This window comes from Python bivittatus, unplaced genomic scaffold, assembly GCF_059951505.1.
Source record: "Python bivittatus isolate LINGU-HERP-01145 unplaced genomic scaffold, Pbiv_v1 ctg000440_np1212, whole genome shotgun sequence".
NCBI classification, from domain to species: domain Eukaryota; kingdom Metazoa; phylum Chordata; class Lepidosauria; order Squamata; family Pythonidae; genus Python; species Python bivittatus.
Genome location: NW_028277063.1, coordinates 9,492,360 through 9,516,090, shown reverse-complemented (window position 1 = coordinate 9,516,090; position 23,731 = coordinate 9,492,360). Strand labels below are relative to the sequence as shown.

Sequence of the window (23,731 nt, the reverse complement as noted above, 5' to 3'; positions counted from 1 at the left end):
GTCACTGTAGGCTTTACATCCTATCCTCAGAAGCTTCGTTAGTTTAACTCCCTCAGTAATCCATTGTGGCTGGTCACGCTTCAGACCACAAGTACATCAATTATTATGCCCTTTACAGTATAAACTCAGGTCTACTAATCTGACTACCTAACCAGAAACAATTGTAATTTCATTCTTGATTTTTAGATGGACAGCCCAATCCTGGGTCCGTACCTTCGTGACTACAATTACACTAGGAAAGTGTGTATATAGAGGCCTAAAATCCATCTACCTTTGTTCACTCTAGTGTTTAATACCCAGCATCATTTGTGTTGACAGCAGAACTTGTGCCTTCCCAAAACTTAGAGGCTAAAGTGGAACAGTTCCTCTTGGCATAAATTTCAGTTTCGGAGTCCGTGGATTTGATGATTAATGGTTCAGAGGTCTTCCTGTTGTTAGCAGAGATACTCTTCTCCTATCAGCTTGATCACTAAGCGGTTCAGGAGGAATACAGCCTATCTAGTTTCTCATAATGGCAGTTATTGAAAGACTAGAGTCATGGCTTCAGTTGTTACTTGGCATAGCATTTATTTGTCCACGTCCCCCTTGGGGGAGAGAGTATACATTAATTATCATCAGACTATCTCTCTTAGGTTTGACTAACAGCATCTGAGCAAGCCAAATACGTAATTAAAGAACTATGGAAGCTTGTAGCTCTGTGGATGTAAAGAAGCTCATACCCTCCGCCCCGCCCATGCTTTTTTGATTGGGAGCAAAGGCCTAATTTTTATGTATTAGAAGAAGAAGCATTGTATAAGAATTCATGTTCCAAGGTACTGTTCATATTACAGAATTTAAACTGCAAATTAAAAGAGAAAATGTTCAGGTGAGGCATCAGCCTTCATTGCCATGCTTTCTATGAAAGGTTTTTTTCCTTGCTAATTTACTTTTAAGATATATCTGTGCCTATTTCACTATTACATCTGTCTTTATACAGAGAGTGCTTGGCTAATAATGCAGCAAGAAAACATATTGAGATACATAGGAACTTAGCAAGTTTGCAAGCAAGACGCTGACACCTTCTGAAGGAGGATTAATGGTGCCCCTGTGGGGAGGCAGCAGATCGCATTTCAGCAATACAGAAGCGGACCTTTTCGTTTCAGGCATAGGAGAACTCCATGAACTCAGAGCCCAAAAACCTGGGGGCTCACGCTACTTCCCAGGACTGCATTACCAGCCTTCACACACTCAGCCAGCTGAGCTCCTGAAAACAAAGAAACAAATGTTAAAACCCACTTCAGTTTAACTACTGTGCTACCATCTGCCATTTCATCTTCCAATGCCAATAAAGTTAATCTGGGTGTCATGCATATATGTGGACTTCAACTCCCAGAACTCTTAGCAATGGCTACAGTGGTGGGGAATTCTGGGAGCTGATTGAGGAAGGCAGGAATAGCCCATCTTCCTTGCCACTGTATGGTCTACAGTACGTACAAAGAAAGCATCCTTGCTGTTATTCACATAGCCAATCTCAAGCACAACTCTTAAAAATATCAAAAGACAAAAACAGCTTAATAGGCATGAACCAAAGTAGAAGGGGATTTAATATATGAGGTAGCCTGAAGAGAAATGAAGCAGTTCATGCACTGAGAAAGCAAGAAATAGTCAACAGTAACGTGCACTCATTTAGGGCTATCAAATCTGGGCTGCAAAACTCCAAAAGTTTATAAAACTACATAATAGTAAGGAGCTAGCATTTTCTGTTTTTCTTTGCATCTAGTGAGCTTCCCCAACTGAAGATGGACTTAAATCTAGATGTCTTTGGTCCTTCTTCAGCACCACAACCACTACACTACAGTGACTGAAATTGGGGTAGGGTCCCGAGATTAATAAATGTAAAAAAATACCAAAAAAACCACCATTTGTCAGGCAGTAAGCCATTTGATCTGGCAGAAGAAAGCTTCATTCACAATATACTATTCTCTTCCTTGATGAAAAAGGATAAGGGCTTGTATTATTAGGAAAAGGACTCGTATTATAGTTGAACCATTATGTACTGTAATGTTTGAAGAACCAATTTTCAGATCTACATTCTACTTTCAGATTTATGTTCTGTGCAATGCAAAGGGTGGGGGGTGTCCAAAGAAGGATCCAAAGGATTTCTCAAGAAATTGTGTTCTTAATAAGGGCTTAGATGAACCAGATGCATAGGATCAAATAAGTCTAATGGGCACTGCTGTTGGAACTACATTCATTAAAGTGCCTTCTCCCTAACAGGTGAACTGAACTTGTTTCCTGGTGACTCTGTGGACATATCCATGTACTTTTCTTGGCAATAGTTCAGAACTCCTCTGACATTCTCTTCTCCTGGGATATTTTTTGACTTCTAGTCTGACTAGCTAACCTGGTTGTTTTCCATCCAAGTACAAAGCAGGTTTGTTACTGTTCTTTTCACTGTTGCCCAAGGTAGGCTAGGAGGTGCCACAAACCACAATTTCTTATCCCAGCATTGGATCCTCTTGACCGGCTGTCCACAGTATCTCACCTGTGTTCAATTGGAGCCAATGGACAGCTTTTCCTTCCAGCAGTTCCCACTCATCTTTCTGCTCTGCAGCATTCAAATGAAGCCAAAGGATAGCCAGCACCGTTGCCCATATGTTTGGGGCCACCTGAGAGTGATGGTGTGAGAAAGATGTTGAATGAGACTTACATACTGCTCCTGTGCAGGCATGCATAATATTTGGCCAGATGATGGTTAAAAGTAACTATTTAATAGCTAAATCATATTGTAGATACAAGCTGTTACACACAGTACAAAACAATGTGTTGAAGAAGGTAATGGTTTTCATTGATAACAGTTCAGTTCTACATTTTCCATTGAATGACACTCAGTTAAGGCAACTTTGCTACCTCTCTAACTTTGTTTATTGGCAACCATCTCTTCCATTCCTGTTCCACTCCATATCCCACCACAGAGAGAGCTTTGCTTGGCCATCTAAATGCTCTATATTACGTATGAAATCTTGAAGTTAAGATGTTAGAGGCTTTAGGGGAAGAGATTGCATAAGGTGGTTCTGCCCTTCCAGTCCCCATCATGATAAAATCAGGGATTAAAGGCAGGGGAAGCATACATTGGCCTGTCTCCACCTATTTTGATACCTCCTGTATTCACAAGCAGGCTATTTTACACTCTATCAATGCCATGACATTTTTAGTAACAGCTCGGTTAGTTCAGAGTCTGGAATTTAGTATCCTCCAGAACATCCGGATGACAATGCATCTGGAGGGTTCTAGGGTGCCTACCATCAACCTAATTCTACAGTCCATTCCTCCAAACAGTGAATCAGTACAGCCTTTTCTAACCATAGACAACAATCAAATGAATAAAGCTTTTGCAGCTTATGCTGCAAAATTTACACAAACTTACATGGGCTGGTGCTTTGTCTGAGATCTCAGCCTCACTCAGGCCTAGTAGGGTGGCTAGGGCAGACCCATGAGGCCAGGAGCCATCTGCATTCTGCAGGGATACCAACTTCAAAAGAGGAGACTCTTCCTCCTTAGCGTTGGAAGGTGCTGGTTCTTGAGCTGTCAAAAAGGAGATCTCAGTATCGCAGCACATTCAGAACCCATCAAGGTTTATACAGTATTTTCCTTAAATTTCCTCTTGGCTGATTTCTTCACATTGAACATGTCATCTTAACTGCTCCTCTTACCTCTTGTTGGATTGAGCAATTCTGGTTTGAAATATAGAGGCAAAAATCACAGCCCCAAAGGGGAACTACTTACACAAACTCGGGAGTTAGTTACCTTCATCGTTCTAGGCCTAAGACCCACAATTATCCAAAATATATATTTATAGATCTACTTAACTTTATCATGATGACTTAGTCAAGTGAAAAAATGTTTAAATAAATCTATTTAATAAATAAAGGAACTCTCACTGGGCATCAGCATAAGTCTTTACTGCTTTTTTCTAACAATGAGATATATTACTTCATACTACCTTTGCCTCAAACATTACATTTCCACTTTATTAATCTGAGTTGGAACCTGGGAATCAAAATCCTTTCTGTGTTATTTGGTGACTAATATGGAACCCTGAAGAGATTTAAAAACACAATTGTGAGGAGCAAGTTTCTAGATCTCACAGTTACCTGACACATTAAACCACCTGTTTCATCCCCTCTTCCATGTGCCCCCTGCCCCTTATATCTGACTATCTGCAACTTCAGAAATGTGACTTTGGGAGGCACGCATCCCAAACATCCCCATAAAGGTCCAATGTTGGGCCCCCACAGTTTTTCCATCTCATTCTCGCAAAATGAAAAAGCTGGAATGAGAAGTGGCTATAATATAATCCAAACCAAACCTGCACAAACAATATCCAACTTTCCTTATGTTCATTATAAGCTTTGAAGTTATTACTGCGACAAGCTAATACAGTCCTTGCTTGACTTTTCATTCCAGTAAACAGTTTGTGAGAACGGCGTTATTTTGTTATCTTTGAACACTGCCTGACAGGGATTACCCATCTTGGGTGCTGGAGGAGGACATCCCAATGCAGGGACTGGCTTTCGCCCAGTACGCTGTAGAGGTCTTCCAAAGGCAACTGATCCACCTCCAAAATGAAAATGATCATGAGAAAAAAAAATAAGATAAAGTCTTGCAATAGAAGCTGTAATACCCAAAATTAATTTTTCTTTCCCTTTCTGTCCACCCATTCCTCCCTGAGCTCTGGATGGTCTACATCCCAGCAGATACAGGGCTAATCAGATGAGAGGCTGGAATACTAAACTCCCAAAGAATTATTGGCAGCCTGGATTATCTACGTTATATCGTAAACTGATCGTAGTCTAAAGATCTCAAAATGTATTATTAAATAGAGATGGGCAACGTACAGCCCCCCAAATATTTTGTCGTGGCAGGGATGTCTGCAAGGAAGGGACAAAATGAGTCAAGATGGTGGCTACAACCATGTGACTGAAGCCCCACCTTTTTTTACATCCATTGTGATGCGTATAAAAAAGGGGCAGGGGCTTTGATTTTCCATGGCTGTGACTGCCACTTGACACTTCGGTGTTGTGGCCATCAGATTCCCCCTTTTCTTAGACTTTCTGACCATTCAGTGGAATGAAATAACACAAAGGTCACTGCATAAGTACTAAAATAATCACAAAAATCAGGAGAGTAGTAAAAATAGCAAAAAAGATAATTTTAAGTCATATCAGAGAGGTATTTATTAACGTATCTCATTAAAGGAATGTAATAAATAACATAATTGGATGTAGCTCCCTTTGAAAGCAGAGAAGAATGGGAAATGTCAATATATATTTATTTATAGTCATGTGTAGGCTGCTTATTCTCAGGACTCTAGGCAGCTTATAATAAATGGAATAAAATATCCAAATATTACTCATAAAAATATTAAGCAGTTAAGAACACTGGGTATTATTAATAAAACACTGTGGCTACCAATTACGCCTATCTTCCTCTCCAAAGACGACTGTCTTCCCACTTTACATAAAGATCTTAAGGCAAAGGGACATCTGATCCTAGAGCAGTGTTTCTCAACCTTGGCAACTTTAAGATGAGTGGACTTCAACTCCCAGAATTCCCTGGCCAGCATGGCAGGCTGAGGAATTCTGGGAGTCGAAGTCCACTCATCTTAAATTTGCCAAGGTTGAGAAACACTGCCCTAGAGGTAAGCTATCATCGAGAAAGGATACTACTGCTGAGAATATCATTGTCTGGGGCCAGACCCACAATCTCTTCTCGGATGGGTACCCAGAGCTTTATCTCCCGGATAGATCATCTGTGTGGGTGTGGGGAGGGGCAGAAGCTGAAGAACTTGGTCCCAAAGATATAGAGCCCAAGCCATACCAAGTATTATAGGTACTCACCAGGGAGTACAGCTGGGTTTGACAGCATATCGCTACATCCTGCAAAACAGAATCTGTAATTTTGTTAAGTGGACTTACAGTGGTTAGTAATCTAACTGCCACATTTTTGTGAGCAGCAGCTTCCAAGTCATCTTCAAGGGCAACCCTATATGAAATGAATTTTGGTAGTCTAGCTGAGAGATGCCAGTGGCATGATACGTCTTATACTCCTTATGTGTCTTATATGCATTATGTAGCTCTTCTTCCAGAGTATCACTGGCCAATTAGTGCAGTCCTCCCACCCCCCTCCCCAAATTAAAAATGACTATTAGCCACCCAATGTTGCCCTTTCTGCCTTAAAGGAAGGATGGAGGAATGCCCGCAGGAGGTGGTAAAAAAGAAGTCAAGAGGGCGGCCATGTAACAAAAGTGGTGACGCAGATAAAAAATACGTGGAGTTTTGATCATGCTGTTGCAGCTGTTATCTTGACTTTTTTGAATATACCCTGTAGGATGGCAGCTTTTTAGAAACAGATTTATAACTGCCTGCAAGTTATACTCGGAAAGGTCCAGAGAAATATTGTTTTTCTTCAAAGATTACAGGAAACTCTTACTTCACAGAAGGAAAGAGGAGATGCTCTAAAGCAGTGTTTCTCAACCTCGGGAACTTTAAGATGTGTGGACTTCAACTCCAAGAATTCCCCAGCCAGCATGCTGGAGTTGAGGTCCACACATCTTAATAGTTGCCAGGGTTGAAAAACAGTGCACTAAAGAATAACTCACTGTTTATAATCAACCAGTCACTGAACAGCAGGTTTCTAGAGCTCACAGTTACTAACCATAAAATGGCCTGATTCATCCCCTCCCCACCATGTCACAATAATGTACATTTTGTTATCTGCAACTCCAAAAATAAGACTTTGAGAGGCACAAATGTCAAGTATTGACCTAAAGGTTCAATTTTGGACTCCAACAGTTTTTTCCACCCCAATTCTGCCAGCCTCACAAATTTAACAGGACTGGACATCAGAAGAGATTATAGCATTACCCAAAACAACCTTATACAAATAATATTCTACATTTATTTATTTATTGCAATGATTGATATGAACTACAGTAGTCCCCAGGTTAAGAACGCCCAGTTTAAGGATGACCCATAGTTCAGAATGGAGTCTACTGTAGCAAAATTTGAGTTAAATGCACAATGATTCAAGTTAAATGCACAATGATTCGAGTTAAATATACAATGGTTTAAGTTCATTACACAATACTACTCATACAGTATTATAAAATAATACTGTTCTGGCTTACATACAAATTCATCTTAAGGACAGACCTTGGGAATGGAACCCGTTCTTAAACTGGGGACCACCTGTAATGCATCCCATCTTTGACCCTCATACAGAATATAAAGGAAGTTAATTAGAACAGCATTTCTTTTGTTAACTTTGCCCAATGATTGACAGGAATTACCTTCCAGGTTGGCATACAAACTTGCCCCTTGAAATTTAGCCGAACCTATAAAGCTGCATCCTACTATTGAAGGTAAAGGTGGTGGCAACATTGCACAGCCGACTGATCTTGATCTCCTGCTGAAAACTGCAGACAATCCAGAGTGAAAGAGAGTACAGGAAAAACTCTTGCAATAGGACTGTAATAACACAAGATTAATGTTTCCTTCCCTTTGTGTCCTTCTATTCCTCTGTGAGCTCTGGATGGTCTAGATCAGTATTTCTCAACCCTGGCAACGTTAAAGTTTGTGGACTTCAACTCGCAGACTTCCCCAGCCAGGTGAAGTCCACACATCTTACAGTAGCCAGGGTTGAGAAACGCTAGTCTAGATCCCAGCAGATGCAGAGCAAGTGAGATGGCAAGTCTGAGGCTAGACTACAGAAAAGCTCCCCAAGAACTATTGACAGCCTGGATTATCTACCTTACTTCTTAGAATGGCTAGAAACCGGAAGATTGTGAGTTCTAGTCCTGCCTAAGGCACAAAGCCAGCTGGGTGAGCTTGGGCCAGTAATTCTCTCTTAGCCCTGGGAAGGAGGCAATGGCAAACTAATTCTGAAACCGTCCCAAGAAAACTGCAAGGACTTGTCCAGGCAGTCGCCAGGAGTCAATACTGACTCAAGGGCTCTCTCTCTCTCTCTCTCTCTCTCTCTCTCTCTCACACACACACACACACACACACGCACAAACACTCCTTAGAATGATCCCAGTCTGTAGCTCTCAAAATCTGGGCACATGGGAAATGTCAGCTGCATTTGCATGCATTATGTGGCTTCATTCACAGTGCAACATTGCCTAATTCTTGTACCACCCACTAATCATTAAATGTGACCCTGAGCCACTAAAAGGCTGCCCTTTGTGCCCAAAGAAGGATGGTAACTTTCTTGGGAGAGATTTGCAGCTGCCTACAAGGAGAAGTCCAAAAGATGCCTGGAAATGGTTACCTCCCTGAAGTTAAGGGGATGGTCTAACATAGAAGTAATTACTGTATTCATTTTTATAATAATACAATCAATAATTCCCACTAAAGTATTGAAAACCAAAGGGCCTGACAGCTCAGGAAGGAGGTAGAAAACCAGCAATCCAGCTAAGTCACTGCAAGAACATGAAGGAATGTGCTATGTTGGTACAGATGACACCTGGCAAGCAACAAGAGTGCATCCCAGCCACTCGCTTTGCCAACTGCTGGACAGCTAAAGTCCAGGGAGCGATGGGCTTTTCAACTGAACCTCCACCAGGCAAGACTCCAGATTTCCACGAGAATCTCAGCTGCAAATCAGACCCCCTTTTGATTCAAAGGCCACTCAGGGCCTGGGACTGATCCACCCTCTTTTGCTCATCACTCACCCGGAAGTGAAAGGGGGACGTCTCGGTGGAGGAGAGGTCCTTGAACCGGCTTGCCCAGCTCCGTGTTCACACCCACGTAGGCTGTCTGGGAACACACCACCCCCGAGTTCAGGCTTATCTCTAGTGCCAGGTGCCGCTTTTCTTCCACCTTCTCCTTGGCCTCCTCTAATTCCTGCAACACTGCCTGAGCTGCAAGACGGTGAACAGGGAGCCTGCACAGAAGGAGGTGGGAAGAGCGGAGAAAGGGCTGCCATCACACCACACACCTAATCTGAATTTATTGTCAGTTCCTTTTATATCATGGCTTTCTGCCCAGAGGGTCAGCTAACAGTAGAGAAGACATAAACAGTTAATAGTGACTAAATGCTTGTTTTGGATTTTAACTCATGGAAGCTGAAAAGTCTGGGCTAAAAAGACCTTTCCTTCTTGTCTCCTTCCATGAAAAGAGAGAAAGCCCAGGCTGAATGTATCCCTGGGGGAGCACCTTCCGTAGCCTAGAAGTAACATGAAAGAACATACGTGGCTTGTTTTGCACTGGCTTGCTCTGTTGTGCTTTAGTCAACCAATGTCAAATGAACAATGTCCTTCGGCTGAAAACTGCCAGAACAATTATGAATCCAGCCAAACCTGTGGGCCCTTGGCTAAGGGACTGTGAGTCCAGAGGGCAAGAGATGACACACACACCTAGTTGGTCAAGGTGGTGGCTTCCTACTTTCTTTTGGCTTTAACATACGAAGACCACAGGATCACCAAGAGGAAACGGCTCTGCTGGTGAAAAGCACCTCTGTTTGAATCGACAAGACAGCCACGTCTTTTTCTTGGTTTATAAGCTACTCCTGGCTGCCTCATGCATGAAAAGGCAGCCAGGAGCAGGTTATGAAGGAACTCTGTGAATCTGAAGAAAGAGGCGTCTGCTTTGAGGACTCAGAGAAATGCTTTGGATGTGCTCCCCACTGCTGTGCTGCGCCTCTTTTAAAGGGCTTGGACGGCCTTGGGTTCTACCTGTCTGTCTTCTCAAGACGGAGTGAGAACTTTATCGTTTCTGTGGGAGTCTCGTTTTGGAAATTATACCGAACAACTGCTGTCCCCTCCGCGGAACCTGATGTCTGTACAAAAACAGAAGATGCAGGGAAAGGAAGGGGGAAAAGAGGGGAAATCCTTTATGAGAATCGGTATGTTCTAGGATGAGAGCTGCCAAGGAAGGGCAACCGAATACCCTTCGCTGAGCAGGCACAGGACACAGACTACACCTCGGGAGGGAGGAATTGCTCAGGTTGGTGGACTTCAGGTAGATTACTTGCCTGAAGTTGCCCATGGATCTGGGCATAGACGAGGCAGCGCTGCCCTTGGAAAATGACCTGAGGGCCTGACCCCACCAGTGTGGCCTCAAGGCCAGGAGGCAACTCCCAGCTCAGGGAGATCCCGGTCACTGCTGGCTGAAGGGCCTTCTTCAGACTTTGCAAAGCCTGCAGGAAAACAGGAATCCTGTGAAGAGGCTATAGAAGATTTTAGGCTCCTCTGGGAAATAAGTCAATATTTACTTTAAAAATGTCAAGTTTTTATAGCTTTGAGATTATGAAACAGTGTCTGCAAAAACAGTCAAAATTTTGGCTAAACGATATGTTCCATTCTGCCCCCACCCCCCATGACACAGATGACAAGACCTCTGGATTTAGACCAGCTCGGTAACAATATTTGCAAAACAGATTTAATTGACTGAAAACTGAATATGAGCAGCAGCATGAAGTGACTGCAAAGAAGGCAAATGCAGTTTTAGGTTGCAACTACAGAAGCATAATTTTCAAATCACGGGAAATAATTATTCAACTCTATTCTGCTTCATACAGTCCCCACCTTGAGTACCGTGTGCAGTTCTGGCCATTACCCTTTAAGAATGCAGGATATGGAATAGTGGATTCAATTAGAGGAAGACAGATTCTGGTTGAAAGTTAGACCAAACTTTCTCATGCTAAGAGCAGTTCAACAGTGGAACTAATTACCTAGAGAAGTAAATGGGCTCCCTGTCATTTGCTGTGTTCAGGTGGAGGTGAAACAGATTAGGTTGTTTTAATTTGGATTCCTGGCCTGAAAGGGTCATTGGACTCAATGACCTAAACAGCCCCTTCTGTGATTCTCTGATTCTATCTTGCCACTTTGGTTAATCTTTCATCCCATCTGGGGCTTCTAGTCTAGGAAGAGCTACGTCATAATAACTGTGTTATTAATCCCCAAATCTTCCAGATAACAAGAGTGTGTGTATCTCTACTACCCAAAAATATGCTCCTCTATTTGTGCCTCATGAAGAATATGTATTATAAACCAAAGTAAACAGTGGGTTTTCTCATTAGTTCTTGGCAGCGCCAAAGAACTGAACCATGCAAAGTAATTTCTGATCCCCCCGCTTGCCTGAAAGGTATAAAGCCACTACAGCTGTGTTATTAAAAACTTATAGATAATCAAGTGGCAGCCTAAAAGATGCTAAATCCTGGAACTACATGCCAATGACACACAGCAGGGCTAAAATGCATGAAGAGGAAGAGGCCTCACCTTGGCCTGTATGCGTTCCTTGCCAGTGATGAATTCAGCACTGCCTCCAGCAGCTCGAGCAATGCCTTTGATGAGAGCCGTGGAAGCCCCTTCCCCAATGCCAAAGGAGAAGCACCTGTTGGGGGGGAAGGAAGAGGGCAGAAGCTGATGGAAGCCAGGAGAAAAGAACAGCAGCAAAACAGTTTCACCCTCTCTACTTACCTGTGGGAGCTACTGTGAAGTTGAACTTCAGCAATGGCCTCATTTGTATTGGACACCTCTCCGTCGGTGAATACAAAGAGCTGTGGAGATGGAGAGAGACATGAAGTCAAAAGTCTAACCTGACCACCAAGGTGCCCCGGAAGCAGGTGAGAAGAAATTTAATTTGAACTTCCTATGGAGGGTTTCAAGAGATGACAGGATCGGAAGGCAACCAAAGCTCTGTGTAACCATCTCTGCATTCCCCAAAACAAATTGATTCTCCATACGGTGACCTCCTGGCTGGGCCTACAGTTCCTCTCTTTGTTCTTCCTACACAGCCTTAGCCTTGTACCTCACCAGTCACCGTGGGGATCAGCAATCACCACTGCTGGCCTCAGCTCGGAGACAACAGAAAAGCTGATCACCCTCCATTTTTATTATGCTCCAACTTATCTTAGATTATTCAGGAGGTCATGCTACCAGAATCGAAACTAAACAAACCAGTTCTGTTGTGGCAACCTAGTAATCTGTGTTATTTGGTAGCATAGCATCCAGAGATACATACTACATGTTATATTATATTACTTACTTACAATAATTACTGCATGTTGCATTGCACTGCACTGCGTTGTGTTGTGTTGCATTGCGTTACATTACATTACATTCTCCATTTGGTGCCCAAGCAGATCATTATTGTCCTGATTGTTTGCGGGGAATGCTGCAGGTGATACAGGTCGGACAAAGGTTGGCAGCATAATCTACAGTTCTCTTATTTCATTAGAAAGAAAGCCTCAATTGCCCAAAAGCAAGATGGAAGGTGATCCACATCTAGGGTTGCATGTGGTTATGTAGATGGAGCTGGTCTGACAGGTTATGACCATGGCATACAGAAGATCATAAGGGTTTACAGATGTAAATTAATGAATGAAATGAAAGAAAAACAGATATATTGTGTGTCTGTGAAACAAAGGAGAGGATGCAACAGTTTTCAAGGGTGGCCTGTTTTTGTGGAGTGGGTTTATGAAGACATGCAGGGAAGTAAACGTGTAGGTTTCATCATCAATGAAAGGACTAAATTTTTGTCAGAAAGTATGAATTAGTATCATCTAACTGTTATAACTGTGTATGAAAGTAGGAATCCATACATTGGTGGTAAGTGCATGTTAAACTCCAGTGCTTATGGTAACAGAAAAAACAGGGTTGAGTATTGGAACAAATGTGCAACACTTTGAATTAACGTGATCCAGTGGAATGCAAGAATGAGTGAATGATGACTGGTGAGTTACTTGCTTAAAAAAAGGTTTGCTTGTTTTACATACAGGTGAAACTCAAAAAATTAGAATATCGTGCAAATGTTCATTTATGTCAGTATGGCAACTCAAAAGGTGAAACCAATATATGAGATAGACGCATTACATGCAAAGCGAGATATGCCAAGCCTTACTTTGGTATAATTGTGATGATTATGATGTACAGCTTATGAAAACCCCAAATTCACAATCTCAGAAAATTAGAATATTACATGACATCAATAACACAAGGATTGGAAATAGAACAATATCGGACCTCTGCAAAGTATAAGCATGCATATGTGCTCAGTACTTGGTTTGGGCCCCTTTTGCAGCAATGACTGCCGCAATGCGGCGTGGCATGGATGCTATCAGCCTGTGGCACTGCTGAGGTGTTATGGAAGACCAGGATGCTTCAATAGCGGCCTTCAGCTCCGCTGCATTGTTCGGTCTCATGTCCCTCATCTTTCTCTTGGCAATGCCCCATAGATTCTCTATGGGGTTCAGGTCAGGCGAGTTTGCTGGCCAATCAAGCACAGTAATCCCATGATCATTGAACCAGGTTTTGGTACTTTTGGCAGTGTGGGCAGGTGCCAAATCCTGCTGGAAGATGAAGTCAGCATCCCCATAAAGCTCATCTGCGGAAGGAAGCATGAAGTGCACCAAAATCTCCTGGTAGACGGCTGCATTGACCCTGGACTTAATGAAACACAGTGGACAAACACCAGCAGATGACATGGCTCCCCAAATCAACACAGACTGTGGAAACTTCACACTGGACTTCAAGCATCGTGCATTGTGTGCCTCTCCATTCTTCCTCGAGACTCTGGGTCCTTGGTTCCCAAATGAGATGCAAAAGTTGCTCTCATCAGAAAAGAGGCCAGGGGGAACAGACCAGTTCTTTTTTTCTGTAGCCCAGGTAAGACGCTTCTGATGTTGTTTGTTGTTCAGGAGCAGCTTGACAAGAGGAATACGACATTTGAAGCCCATGTCCAGGATCCGTCTGTGTGTGGTGGCTCTTGATGCGCTAACTCCAGCCTCAGTCCACTCCTTGTGAAAGTCCCCAACACTTTTGAATGGCCTTTTCTTGACAATCCTCTCCAGGCTGTGGTCATCCCTGCTGCTTGTGCACCTTTTTCTACCACACTTTCCCCTTCCACATAACCTTCTATTGATGTGCTTTGAGACAGCACTTTGGGAACATCCAACTTCTTTTGCAATTACCTTTTGGGGCTTTCCCTCCTTATGGAGGGTGTCAGTGATGGTTTTCTGCACAACTGTCAGGTCAGCAGTCTTTCCCATGCTTGTGGTTCCTACTGAACCAGCCTGAGAGACCATTTAAAGACTCAGGAACCCTTTGCAGGTGTTATGGATTCATTAGCTGATTAGAGTGGGACATTTTGAGCCTAGAATATTGAACCTTTTCACACTATTCTAATTTTCTGAGATTCTGAATTTGGGGTTTTCATAAGCTGTACGCCATAATCATCACAATTATACCAAAGTAAGGCTTGACATATCTTGCTTTGCATGTAATGCGTCTATCTCATATATTGGTTTCACCTTTTGAGTTGCCATACTGACATAAATGAACATTTGCACGATACTCTAATTTTTCGAGTTTCACTTGTATATGGTTTAGGCATAAGCCTACTCATACATACACATGGGGGAACAATTAATATAAATCTAAAAGCATGATGGATTTGATTATTTATGATACATAATTGAGAGAATTAGTGAAGGATTCTATAAAACGTTCTGACAATGGGATAAACATTTTTTAGTAACATCAAGAATGAATCTTGGGGAAAAAATGGAATGGAAAAGAAAGTAAAGAAGTGAAAGAAACTGGAGTAAAAGTAGAATGACTGCAGAAAAAAATGCAAAATAAAATATTAAAGATATTGTAAGATTGATTAATCTCCCAACAGAATGAATGGAAAGTGGACCAAGAAAGAAGGTGAGGGAGTTGTTTGGAACAGAATGAAAAGAACCATGTTACCCAGTGCCTTAGAAATCATGGAGTTACATTAATAGCAAGTATAAAAAGGATGCTTGGTGGAATGGTGAAACGGAAGAAACAGTGGATAAGAAAACATGCATATGACCAAATGCTAAAAAAAAAAACAACAACCAAGGGGAGAAAGATATTGTGTTGTGTGTGTACATATAAAGCAAAAGAGAGCAAAAAGCAGTTAAGTTTAAAGCAGGCAGTAGGAAAGCACAGCAAATTTGATGGAAAGAACACAACAAAACAACAGGCAATAAGGGAAGAGACTTAAACAAAGAGCTGCCAGGCAGAGTGAATGGAATTAAAATTCAAACCGACAAAATGACTGGGGATGAAACTGAAGTGAGGGAATCCTGGAAAGACTACTTTAGAGATTTCTATGGAAATTATAGTGACATCATCAGGAATGAAATTGAAACCAAGTCTAGTAATGTCAGAAGAAGTAATAAATACTATGAGCATGGTGCGTCAGTTGCAGCTGTATCTCAACCAGGAAGCTTTGCTCTCAATCACCCATGCCCTTATGACCTTGCTGCTGGACTACTGCAATTTGCTTTACACAGGGCTGCCCTAGAAGACCGTTTGGAAGGTTCAGCTGGTTCACCATGCAGTGCCCTGAGTAGCTACGGGAGTACATATAGGTTCTTTAGCTTATTAATTCTTACTCCCTTTCTGTGCTTTGCATAATGCTGCTTATCTTGAAAGGAAATAATGTGATGAGTATGGATATATAAAATGTCTACAGCCTATAATAAAAGTAAATTCTCCTCACGCTTCTAGCTATGAGCATTATTATGTGCTTTTTCTGTAAACCTTTTCACGAGTGTGCTTAATCCTGATTCTGTATAAAAGGGAAGAAGATCTTATTTGAATACCTGTCGAGGATGCCCTTCATGGCCTGGCTGGCTGTAAATGGCCTTCAGGGGTCTTAGAATCTCTGTGCCTCCCAAGTCACAATCCAGCTTCTTCACACGTTGGATAGCAGTGTTCATGGTCTCCTGGGTGTACTCCACACTCTGCCTGCAGAGAGTTCTAGAGGGTAAAGGCTATCCCCAAGCTCAGCCAAGTTCCCCTAAACAGCGTTTTATATATTGCCCATATACACAACAATCATCCATTTCTTCTTCGCCATCTCACAGTATTTATAGCCCTAGAACTCAATGCTGAGGACACAAGGGGGACATGATGACCACCAAGAAGCCCAAAGAGGACAACACAACACCTCATGATCTGGGGTCCGATATGAGATCTTAAGGTCACATACAGGCTCCCAAAAGCTTTGGTTTAACTCCCAGAACCTTCCAACCCTTTCCACCCAATTATATTTTTCAATGGAATATGTAGGGAAAATTACAAACTGCATTTAATTGATGTAAGCTTCCTTAGGTTTCAATCAAATTTGGTTCCTGTCATGGTCAGACCAATTTCTTTCGGCTGACATCTCCTTTTTAACTTTGTATTGTTTTTAAAAACAAACTACATATTTGATTCTTTCCAGTGGATAGGTAGGGGCTGGAGAAGCTAAGAAATAAAAGGTCTGACAAGAGGCAACTTCTAATACTTACGGGTAGAATGAGTCATAAGTAGAGCCAAAGCCATAGATGTTGAAGTAACATCCCAGAGGGAGACTCTTTAGCAAGAAAATCAGGGTCTCCTGAGATGGAGGGGGAGTAGATAAACATCCAGAGTCAGTTTCCATGCATGTTAAAGTATCATCTCTACTTTTCTTTAGTTCTCCTTTTATAAAATCTGTTGTGTGTGGATACAGGGTTGGGAGACTTAGGTTTCAATTCTCAGCCCTAAGCCTCATTCTGTGACTTGTTTAGTCATTGAGTGTGATCTACTTCCCAGGGTTGTTCTAAAGAACGGACCATGGACATCATGTTGAGCACCTTCGAAGGCTTGAGGAAAATCCAAAGCATTCAGTAAAACACTACACTCATCTTATAATTGTAGTAGACTACAGATCTCTACTGCAACCCCTCTATCCATCCACCCATAAGGTACCTTGGCACTCTGAATGCGTGATGGTGAGGAGTGCTGGTAATCCACGATGGTACCCATGCTGCCAGAGCGATCCAGCAGGAAGATGAACTCTCCAGCAACACTCTGACCTGGCTTGACAGCTGGAATGTTGGGGTACAGGGTTAGCAGAAGGGCAGGGTCCCCCATCAGCGATCCTGTATTTTGCAGGAAGAAATGAGATCGATAAGCATTTTCACTCAAGGCAGGGCCCTTCCAATTCCAAGGAACCTTCTACTTCAGCCACAGGATAACCTTATGCCAAAGATGAGGAACTGGTGTTCCTCCAGATGTTGCTGAGTGACATCTCTCAGCATCCTTCACTGATAGGCATGCTAACAGGGATTGCTGAGAGCTGTAGTGGAGAGGCACAGATTCCCCACCTCTGCCTTCAGCTTTGCTCACCTGGAGCAGCCCCAGACTTCCCAGCCTCTAAAATGGCACTGGTCTTGTGAACGTCTTCATAATATATCAGCAGTTCCACGTCACGGTCAAATTGGTGCCCTTTAGCCAAGGAAACCTTTGGGAAGATAAGCAAAACCAAAGTGCTCGCAGGTTGCAGTCCTAACACTGCTGTACACTCTAGGCCAGGAATTCTCAAACTAAATGCCACACAAGAATGACTAGGTTATAAGCAGGAATTGCTGAGTTTCTAAGCCATGGAGGCTGCTCAAGCCTTTGTCATGTAAAGGCTGCCTTGCCTTGTCCCTTACATCTTTCATTAAGAGAGGATCCCTTTTAATCCCGATAGGAACAGGTCACCCAGATATGTATGCAAACTCCCACTCTGAGGAGTTCCAGAAGACTGGTTCAGCCCTGTAAGCTCATCTATTCTTCCAGAGAAAGGCCATATACGAAACCTGGTGTTCTCCCACTTGGGTAAGCCATGATTTCTGGGAACGATGGGACTGGTAGTGGAACAGTCTGAAGGCTACCAGTGTGGGGAACAGGGAACTGGTAATCTCTTGGCCAGCACAGTCAGCCCCTGGATCCCCCAATATTGCAGCACTGAGATATGAGAGGAAATGGCAGAATCATTCAGTAGGAGATCAAAGAGACAGGCGCATTTAGCTTCTGATAGACTTAATGCAGTTCCATCTCTAGCTCTATCTCAATACAACCTAACAAATTCACTGACTCTGGTGATGCCATTTACATCACTGTCTAGCCTGCTATGACCCTTATATGCTGAAAAATAAACCTGAAAGTCCAAATCCTGGTTGTAGAAAAGTTGCTTACTCCTGGCTTAATGATGCAGACTGGCACTAAGAGGTTCTTGGCAAAATGTCCTCCTTCCCTCTAGCTCATGCCCTGTAATATAGTCCAACTCCTTAGCCTGTAATCCCCAGGATCCTCTCTCTCTGTCTCTCTCCCTTTCTCGTTGCTCTCTGGCAGCAAGACAACACCATTTTCTTTCTATCTTATGGAGGATTGTTGGCATTTTCCAGACCGTCACTGCACCCATGGCATAGATCCAAATATTGGCAGAGCACCTCTTAGCCCAATATGGGAATAAAGACTATTTGGGAAACCAGGTAGCTCTACTTTGCAGCAGACCAACATTTTCAGCAGTTCTAAAAGGAACTGCATCTGGCAACTCCTGTGCATTTAGAGCCCTCTAGTGGGGCAGCGACACCACTGCTTTTGAGCATCAGTCTTCATCCCGCATCCTATTTCTGTTTTTTTTTCTAAAAGTCAGTCCTGGAAACCCAAATGGTGTGAACAACCCTATATCTCATTTGGCTGTTAGGTCCATACACACTATCGATGCGGAGGGGAAGGTGTGCAGGGGTTGGAAAAACAACAATTTTTTTCAGAAGTTTCTTCTGAGTAGCCCTACCTGGGCAGTGGTCCGGTCCTCTGTCAAATACTGCAAAGGATCAAGAGTGCATTTTGAGCCCACGCGGTTGATGGTGTAGGGGGACTCCACACTGGCGCTGAGGCTGAGTGTGTAGGGCAGAGCTCCTGTGGGCACTCGTGGTATCTGCTGGGAAACAGTGCCCCCTTCTGAGCCTGCAAAGAGAAAACACATGCATAGCTCTGCCTACAGAAAGTGGGGAGGCTCCTGTGAGGATTCCCAGAGGGTAGCAGGACACCAATCAAGACAGGAAAGGGGCACTGTGGTGCTGCGATTAGCGTGCTGGACTAAGACAGACCAGGTTCAGAGCCCCATACAGCCACAATCCTCGCTGATTTTGGATCCTGCCAGATGCTTTGCTTGGACTCCAAAGCTACGCAGGGATAGCCATGGTTACTACTTGGCTACCACTAAAGAAAGCAATGGTAACTCACTCCTGCCAAGAGGAGCACAGGAGGGTGTCCATGAAGTCACAAGGAATCTTGCTCAAATTGAAGGGGATGTTATCTTGTCCCAATCTCTCAGCCTGCAAACTTAATCTACTTCATTAAGATGGTGTGAGAAGAAAATGGAGGCTTTGCCTTGGGGGCTCCATGCTGGACTTGGGAATATAGACAGTTACCTTCAGGAACATAGCGGGGGTTCAGGACAGTGGGCAGGACAAAACGGGCAGCACCATCCGGTTCCACAGCTAGAGCTTGAACGTAACGCAGTTTCAGTGTGGCCTCGGCACCAGGAGGAAGATTGCCCAGGTTGCATGTGAAAATGTCACTGGTGTTTTCTTCTCTCTCAAGCAGGAAAGCTTGGCGGCCTTGGCTCAGGGCATCCTCATATTCTTGCTCTGCCTATATTGGAGAAGAGGGAGAAATGGGCAGGAACAGGACAAGATCACAGATGATGATGATGATGATGATGATGTTGATGTTGATGTTGATGTTTGATGGTGTTTCACTTTCAAATTGCTAACTGGTGTTGTAGCTGATGCAGTCCAACACCTGATGCATCTAGCTGAAAACAAGCTCTTTCCATCTGAGCAGAAAGGAAACTGCCCAAACAGCAGAGGGGCAAAAGACCAGCTCCTAATTGGCAAGATAATTTTGGAAACTGTAAGAGAAGGAAGACCAACTTGAACGCAGCTTGGATTGATTACAAGAAGGCATTCGACTCCCTGCTACATGACTGGATAATCAAGTGCCTAGAAATAACAGGAGTCAGTAGAAACGTCAGAAGCTTTGTGCAAAGATCAGTGGCACAGTAGAAGACACCGTTGCTTGCTAATGGTGATAGATTGGGAGAAGTCAATATCAAGAGAGGAATCGTTCAGGGAGACTCACTATCAACACTACTGTTTGTTATTGCATCGATCCCTCTGTCAACAATACTGAACAAGGCAGGCCTTGGCTATCAAACATCAAAAACATCTGCCAGGCTATCCCACCTCCTTTACATAGGTGATCTGAAGCTGAATGGAAAAACACCATCTGAAATGGAATTGCTGCTCAACACGGTCCAAATATACAGCCAAGATATTGCAATGGAGTTTGGACTGGACAAACGTGCAACCCTTACCATCAACAGGGGAAAAATAGTGAGAACTGAAGGAATCAAGATGCCCAATGGAAATAATATCAAAAATCTGGATGAAGAAGATCACTATAAATACCTGGGCATCTTAAAGCTGACAACATCACACACTGAAGTCAAGAAGAAGGTTAGTAGTGAATACATCAGAAGAGTGAAGAAGATCTTAAACTCCAAACTCAATGGTAGAAATACCATCAAGGTGATTAACACCTGGCCAATTCCAGTCATTAGATATACAGCTGGAATAGTGGCCTGGACTCAAGCTGAACTAAAAGCCCTGGATAGGAAGACCAGAAAAATAATGACAGTGAATCATGCCCTTCATCCACACAGCGATTTTGCAGACTCTACTTACCAAGAAGCATAGGTGGGCGTGGAATGTTAGAAGTACACCAGATCATTGAAGAAGAAAAAAGGGCATTGGAAGAATATCTGAAGGACAGTGAAGAAGATGCACTGAAGCTAGTACACCATGAAAGCTTACTGAAGACTGAAGAGACCAAACTGGTTTATAAGAAAGACCAAAGGAAGAATAGAAAAGAAACATGGCAAGGGAAAGTATTACATGGCCAGTACACAAAAAAGTAGTAGGCAAAGCAGATAACAACAAGACCTGGCAATGGCTAAGAGCAGGAAAGTTGAAGAAAGAGACAGAGGGGCTAATTCTGGCTGCACAAGACCAAGCCTTAAAACAAATGCACACAAATTGAGAAGACAGCAACAGACAGAAATGCCGCGTCTGCAAAGAAGCTGAAGAAACAGTGGACTACCTAGGTAGCTGCTGCAAGAAGATTGCACCGACTAACTACAAACAATGGCATGACAAAGTAGCAACAATGATGCATTGGAATATCTGCAAGAAATACCATTTGCTTGCAAGCAAGAACTGGTGGGACCACAAAACAGACAAAGTAATAGAAAATGAAGAAGGTCAAGTGCTCTGGGACTTTAGAATTCAAACAGACAAGCAACTGCCACACAACACTCCAGACTTAACAATTGTTGATAAGAAAGGCAAAAAAGTCTGGATAATGGACATTGTAATATCTGGAGACAGCAGAATACAAGAGAAAGAACTGGAGAAAATCACAAAATAGAAAGACCTGCAAATAGAAGTAGAACGGCTATGGAAAAAGACAACAAAGATAGTACCAATAGTTATAGGTGCTTCAGGTGCAATCCCAAAACATCTGGAGTACCACCTGAACACCATCGGCATTGACAAAATCACCATCATTCAGTTGTGAAAGGCAGCTTTACTTGGAACAGCTCATATCCTGCAATGATACCTTTAACACCATCTGCCTATCCCAAGTCCTTGGGAAGGACTTGATAGGTGGATAAAAATGCCAAATCCAGTCTAAACATCTAGCTGACTGGGCAACAACCTTACTAGTTATTGTTTGATGGAGTGAAAGGTATTGTTGCTTATATCCTACAACAATACTTTTAACACCATCAAACAACATATTGATATATTAAATTTATATGCTGCCTGACTCCCAGTGTCAGAGTCTGCACACTCATTTCCCAGTTCTGGACTCGAATTGGTTCCATTAAAAATTTCTGTATTGAGAGTAGTATACAGCTTCTATAGATTGTTGAGTCTAACCATTCCAAGGCAAAAGCTTTCCTTTTAACCCCCTTCCCCTCCCCACTCTCTTTTCCCGCTTGAAATTCCTCACGGCTTTCTCCTGGTCTCAGGGTTGCTTGACCTTGTTGGTGCCTCTGCCAAGATAATAGTAGCACCTGGCTTGGGCCTCCCCCTACTCTCTTAACTTTGATGGCAGGAACAAGTAAGCGGGCCTCCAATTAACCATTCTAACATTTAATCCTGTCAACTATGCATCACTAGTTTACATTTAATTAAGCTTTGATTTCTAGCTTGCGCAGATCCTGACACCCAGCAACTTTTTTTGTCATTTTATTGGTTTTCTATGTTAAAAAAATTAGCAGCGCATTCAGGCAGGACAAAAGACAATGGCACTCTTTAAAAAATTCTGGAATTGGGAGAAGTGCAACAGAGACATGTCTCTCTTGCTTTGTTACATCCATTCAACCCTTTACAGCATTTTGTATACAGGTAAGCCTTAAAGACAACAGAACAATGCAAATAAAAGGGAGGAAATTATAGAAACAATACAGAAGGAACATCTTAATGGGCTTTAATAGTCAGGAAACTGAGATACTACCAACAATTTAGGACAGTGCTAGACAAAAAAATTCAAGATATTTATTGAGTTAGATGCACTTGACAAATATTGAGAAGTGTAAATAACGATACATTCAAACAATGCATTTTAGTAGTCAAGTAAAGGTAAATGTTGAAATATCTTTTAAATGATATTGGTGGGGGAATGACCCAGTAATGTTGCAGGTGTATAACAATGACAATGGAAAAGAAGGGAGGGAAATACAAGGGTAAACAAAGAGGAAAGCAAAATATGGAAGCAGGGTTGTTCTTTTCTGAAACCTAAGATGGCCATGAGTAAATATTCCAATATAAGCAGCCCGGCAACAAATGGAAAAGTTAAACAAGGAAAAATGAGAAGCATGATTGTAAGAGTAGCATTCACAGGCCACTTAAGATCAGACTAAGAGCACAGTTCTTGGAAAAGGAAATACTGTTTAGCAGTTGGCAGATGTCTTTCCAAACTGAAAACATATTCACCACTTAAGAACTGCTAACTATTGTAAACATGTAAAAACAATAAGAAAATATCCTAAGACCCACTAAAGAAAGTATCTGTAAACATTCAATTTAGTACAGCTGATTCTAAGAGCAACATATGGAATTCTTGACACACAATTGGGGTGCATCGATGAAATCTCTGTTGACTCCACAAAAAATGACCTCTAAATCCCTAAATATTTCATTGCTCCGTACCTGCTTCTTCTCTCGGATCTGGGCCTCAATCCGTGTCCCACCGATCAGACCCTCAAAGGCATATACTGCAGCCTCATCATCCAGAGGGAAGACAAAGGTGACCTCCACAGGGTTCTTCTCCTCATTCTGGTATTGGAGTTCAGCTACTACATCAGCCACGAAACTTCGGACAAGGACATCCACAGAAATGCTTTTCAAAGGCACTGAGGTGTGGAAATAAGAGAAAGAGAATAGTTAACTGAATATCTGGCCTGCCCCAGAGAAAAAAACCTTGAGCTCAGAGTTAAATGCTGAAGGCATTGAGAAGAAATTCATTGCAGGAGACCTCAAACCCATCAAATGATCTACAAAGCTACATAATTACAGACTGTCAGCTAGAAAGCACCATCATTTCATTTTTAAGCAGCATGCAACTTTCTGTTTTAGAGAGCATTAACCAGTAATCATGGATATTCAATTTACCTGGCACCTTAGAGGACGTGAGAAGGCCACATCTATGCATAGTTGATGCCCACATATTGAGAGGAAGCCAACTGTAGAAGACAAAAATTATAATCCTATTTTTATTCTGATTTAAAGAAATAGCTATTTTCCTACATCATGGTAGGTAAACAATGATTTCAGCTAATATACAGAT

General features: G+C 42.5%; 1 protein-coding gene across 3 annotated transcripts in view; it reads right to left on the bottom strand.

The window, feature by feature from the left end:
- Positions 1–522: 522 nt before the first annotated feature.
- The window catches only part of LOC103051714 (von Willebrand factor A domain-containing protein 5A-like), a 30,106-nt gene continuing 6,897 nt past the window's right edge, over positions 523–23,731 (bottom strand). Inside the window, exons 3-21 of one of the 3 annotated variants that reach the window (XM_088142795.1) lie at positions 23,557–23,627; positions 23,095–23,297; positions 19,246–19,468; positions 18,606–18,778; positions 17,171–17,285; positions 16,751–16,923; positions 16,309–16,397; positions 15,619–15,763; positions 11,462–11,541; positions 11,261–11,375; positions 10,015–10,179; positions 9,716–9,819; positions 8,714–8,925; positions 7,331–7,456; positions 5,880–5,918; positions 4,508–4,597; positions 3,407–3,564; positions 2,525–2,648; positions 523–1,243 (exon numbers count right to left, since the gene is read on the bottom strand). In XM_088142795.1, coding sequence (XP_087998921.1) covers positions 1,164–1,243; positions 2,525–2,648; positions 3,407–3,564; positions 4,508–4,597; positions 5,880–5,918; positions 7,331–7,456; positions 8,714–8,925; positions 9,716–9,819; positions 10,015–10,179; positions 11,261–11,375; positions 11,462–11,541; positions 15,619–15,763; positions 16,309–16,397; positions 16,751–16,923; positions 17,171–17,285; positions 18,606–18,778; positions 19,246–19,468; positions 23,095–23,297; positions 23,557–23,611 — 2,469 coding nt within the window. In that variant the 5' untranslated portion in view covers positions 23,612–23,627 and the 3' untranslated portion in view covers positions 523–1,163. Of the gene's footprint in view, positions 1,244–2,524; positions 2,649–3,406; positions 3,565–4,507; positions 4,603–5,879; positions 5,919–7,330; positions 7,457–8,713; positions 8,926–9,715; positions 9,820–10,014; positions 10,180–11,260; positions 11,376–11,461; positions 11,542–15,618; positions 15,764–16,308; positions 16,398–16,750; positions 16,924–17,170; positions 17,286–18,605; positions 18,779–19,245; positions 19,469–23,094; positions 23,298–23,556; positions 23,628–23,731 lie in introns of all 3 variants that reach the window. The other 2 variants (XM_088142793.1, XM_088142796.1) reach the window with 2 other exon arrangements.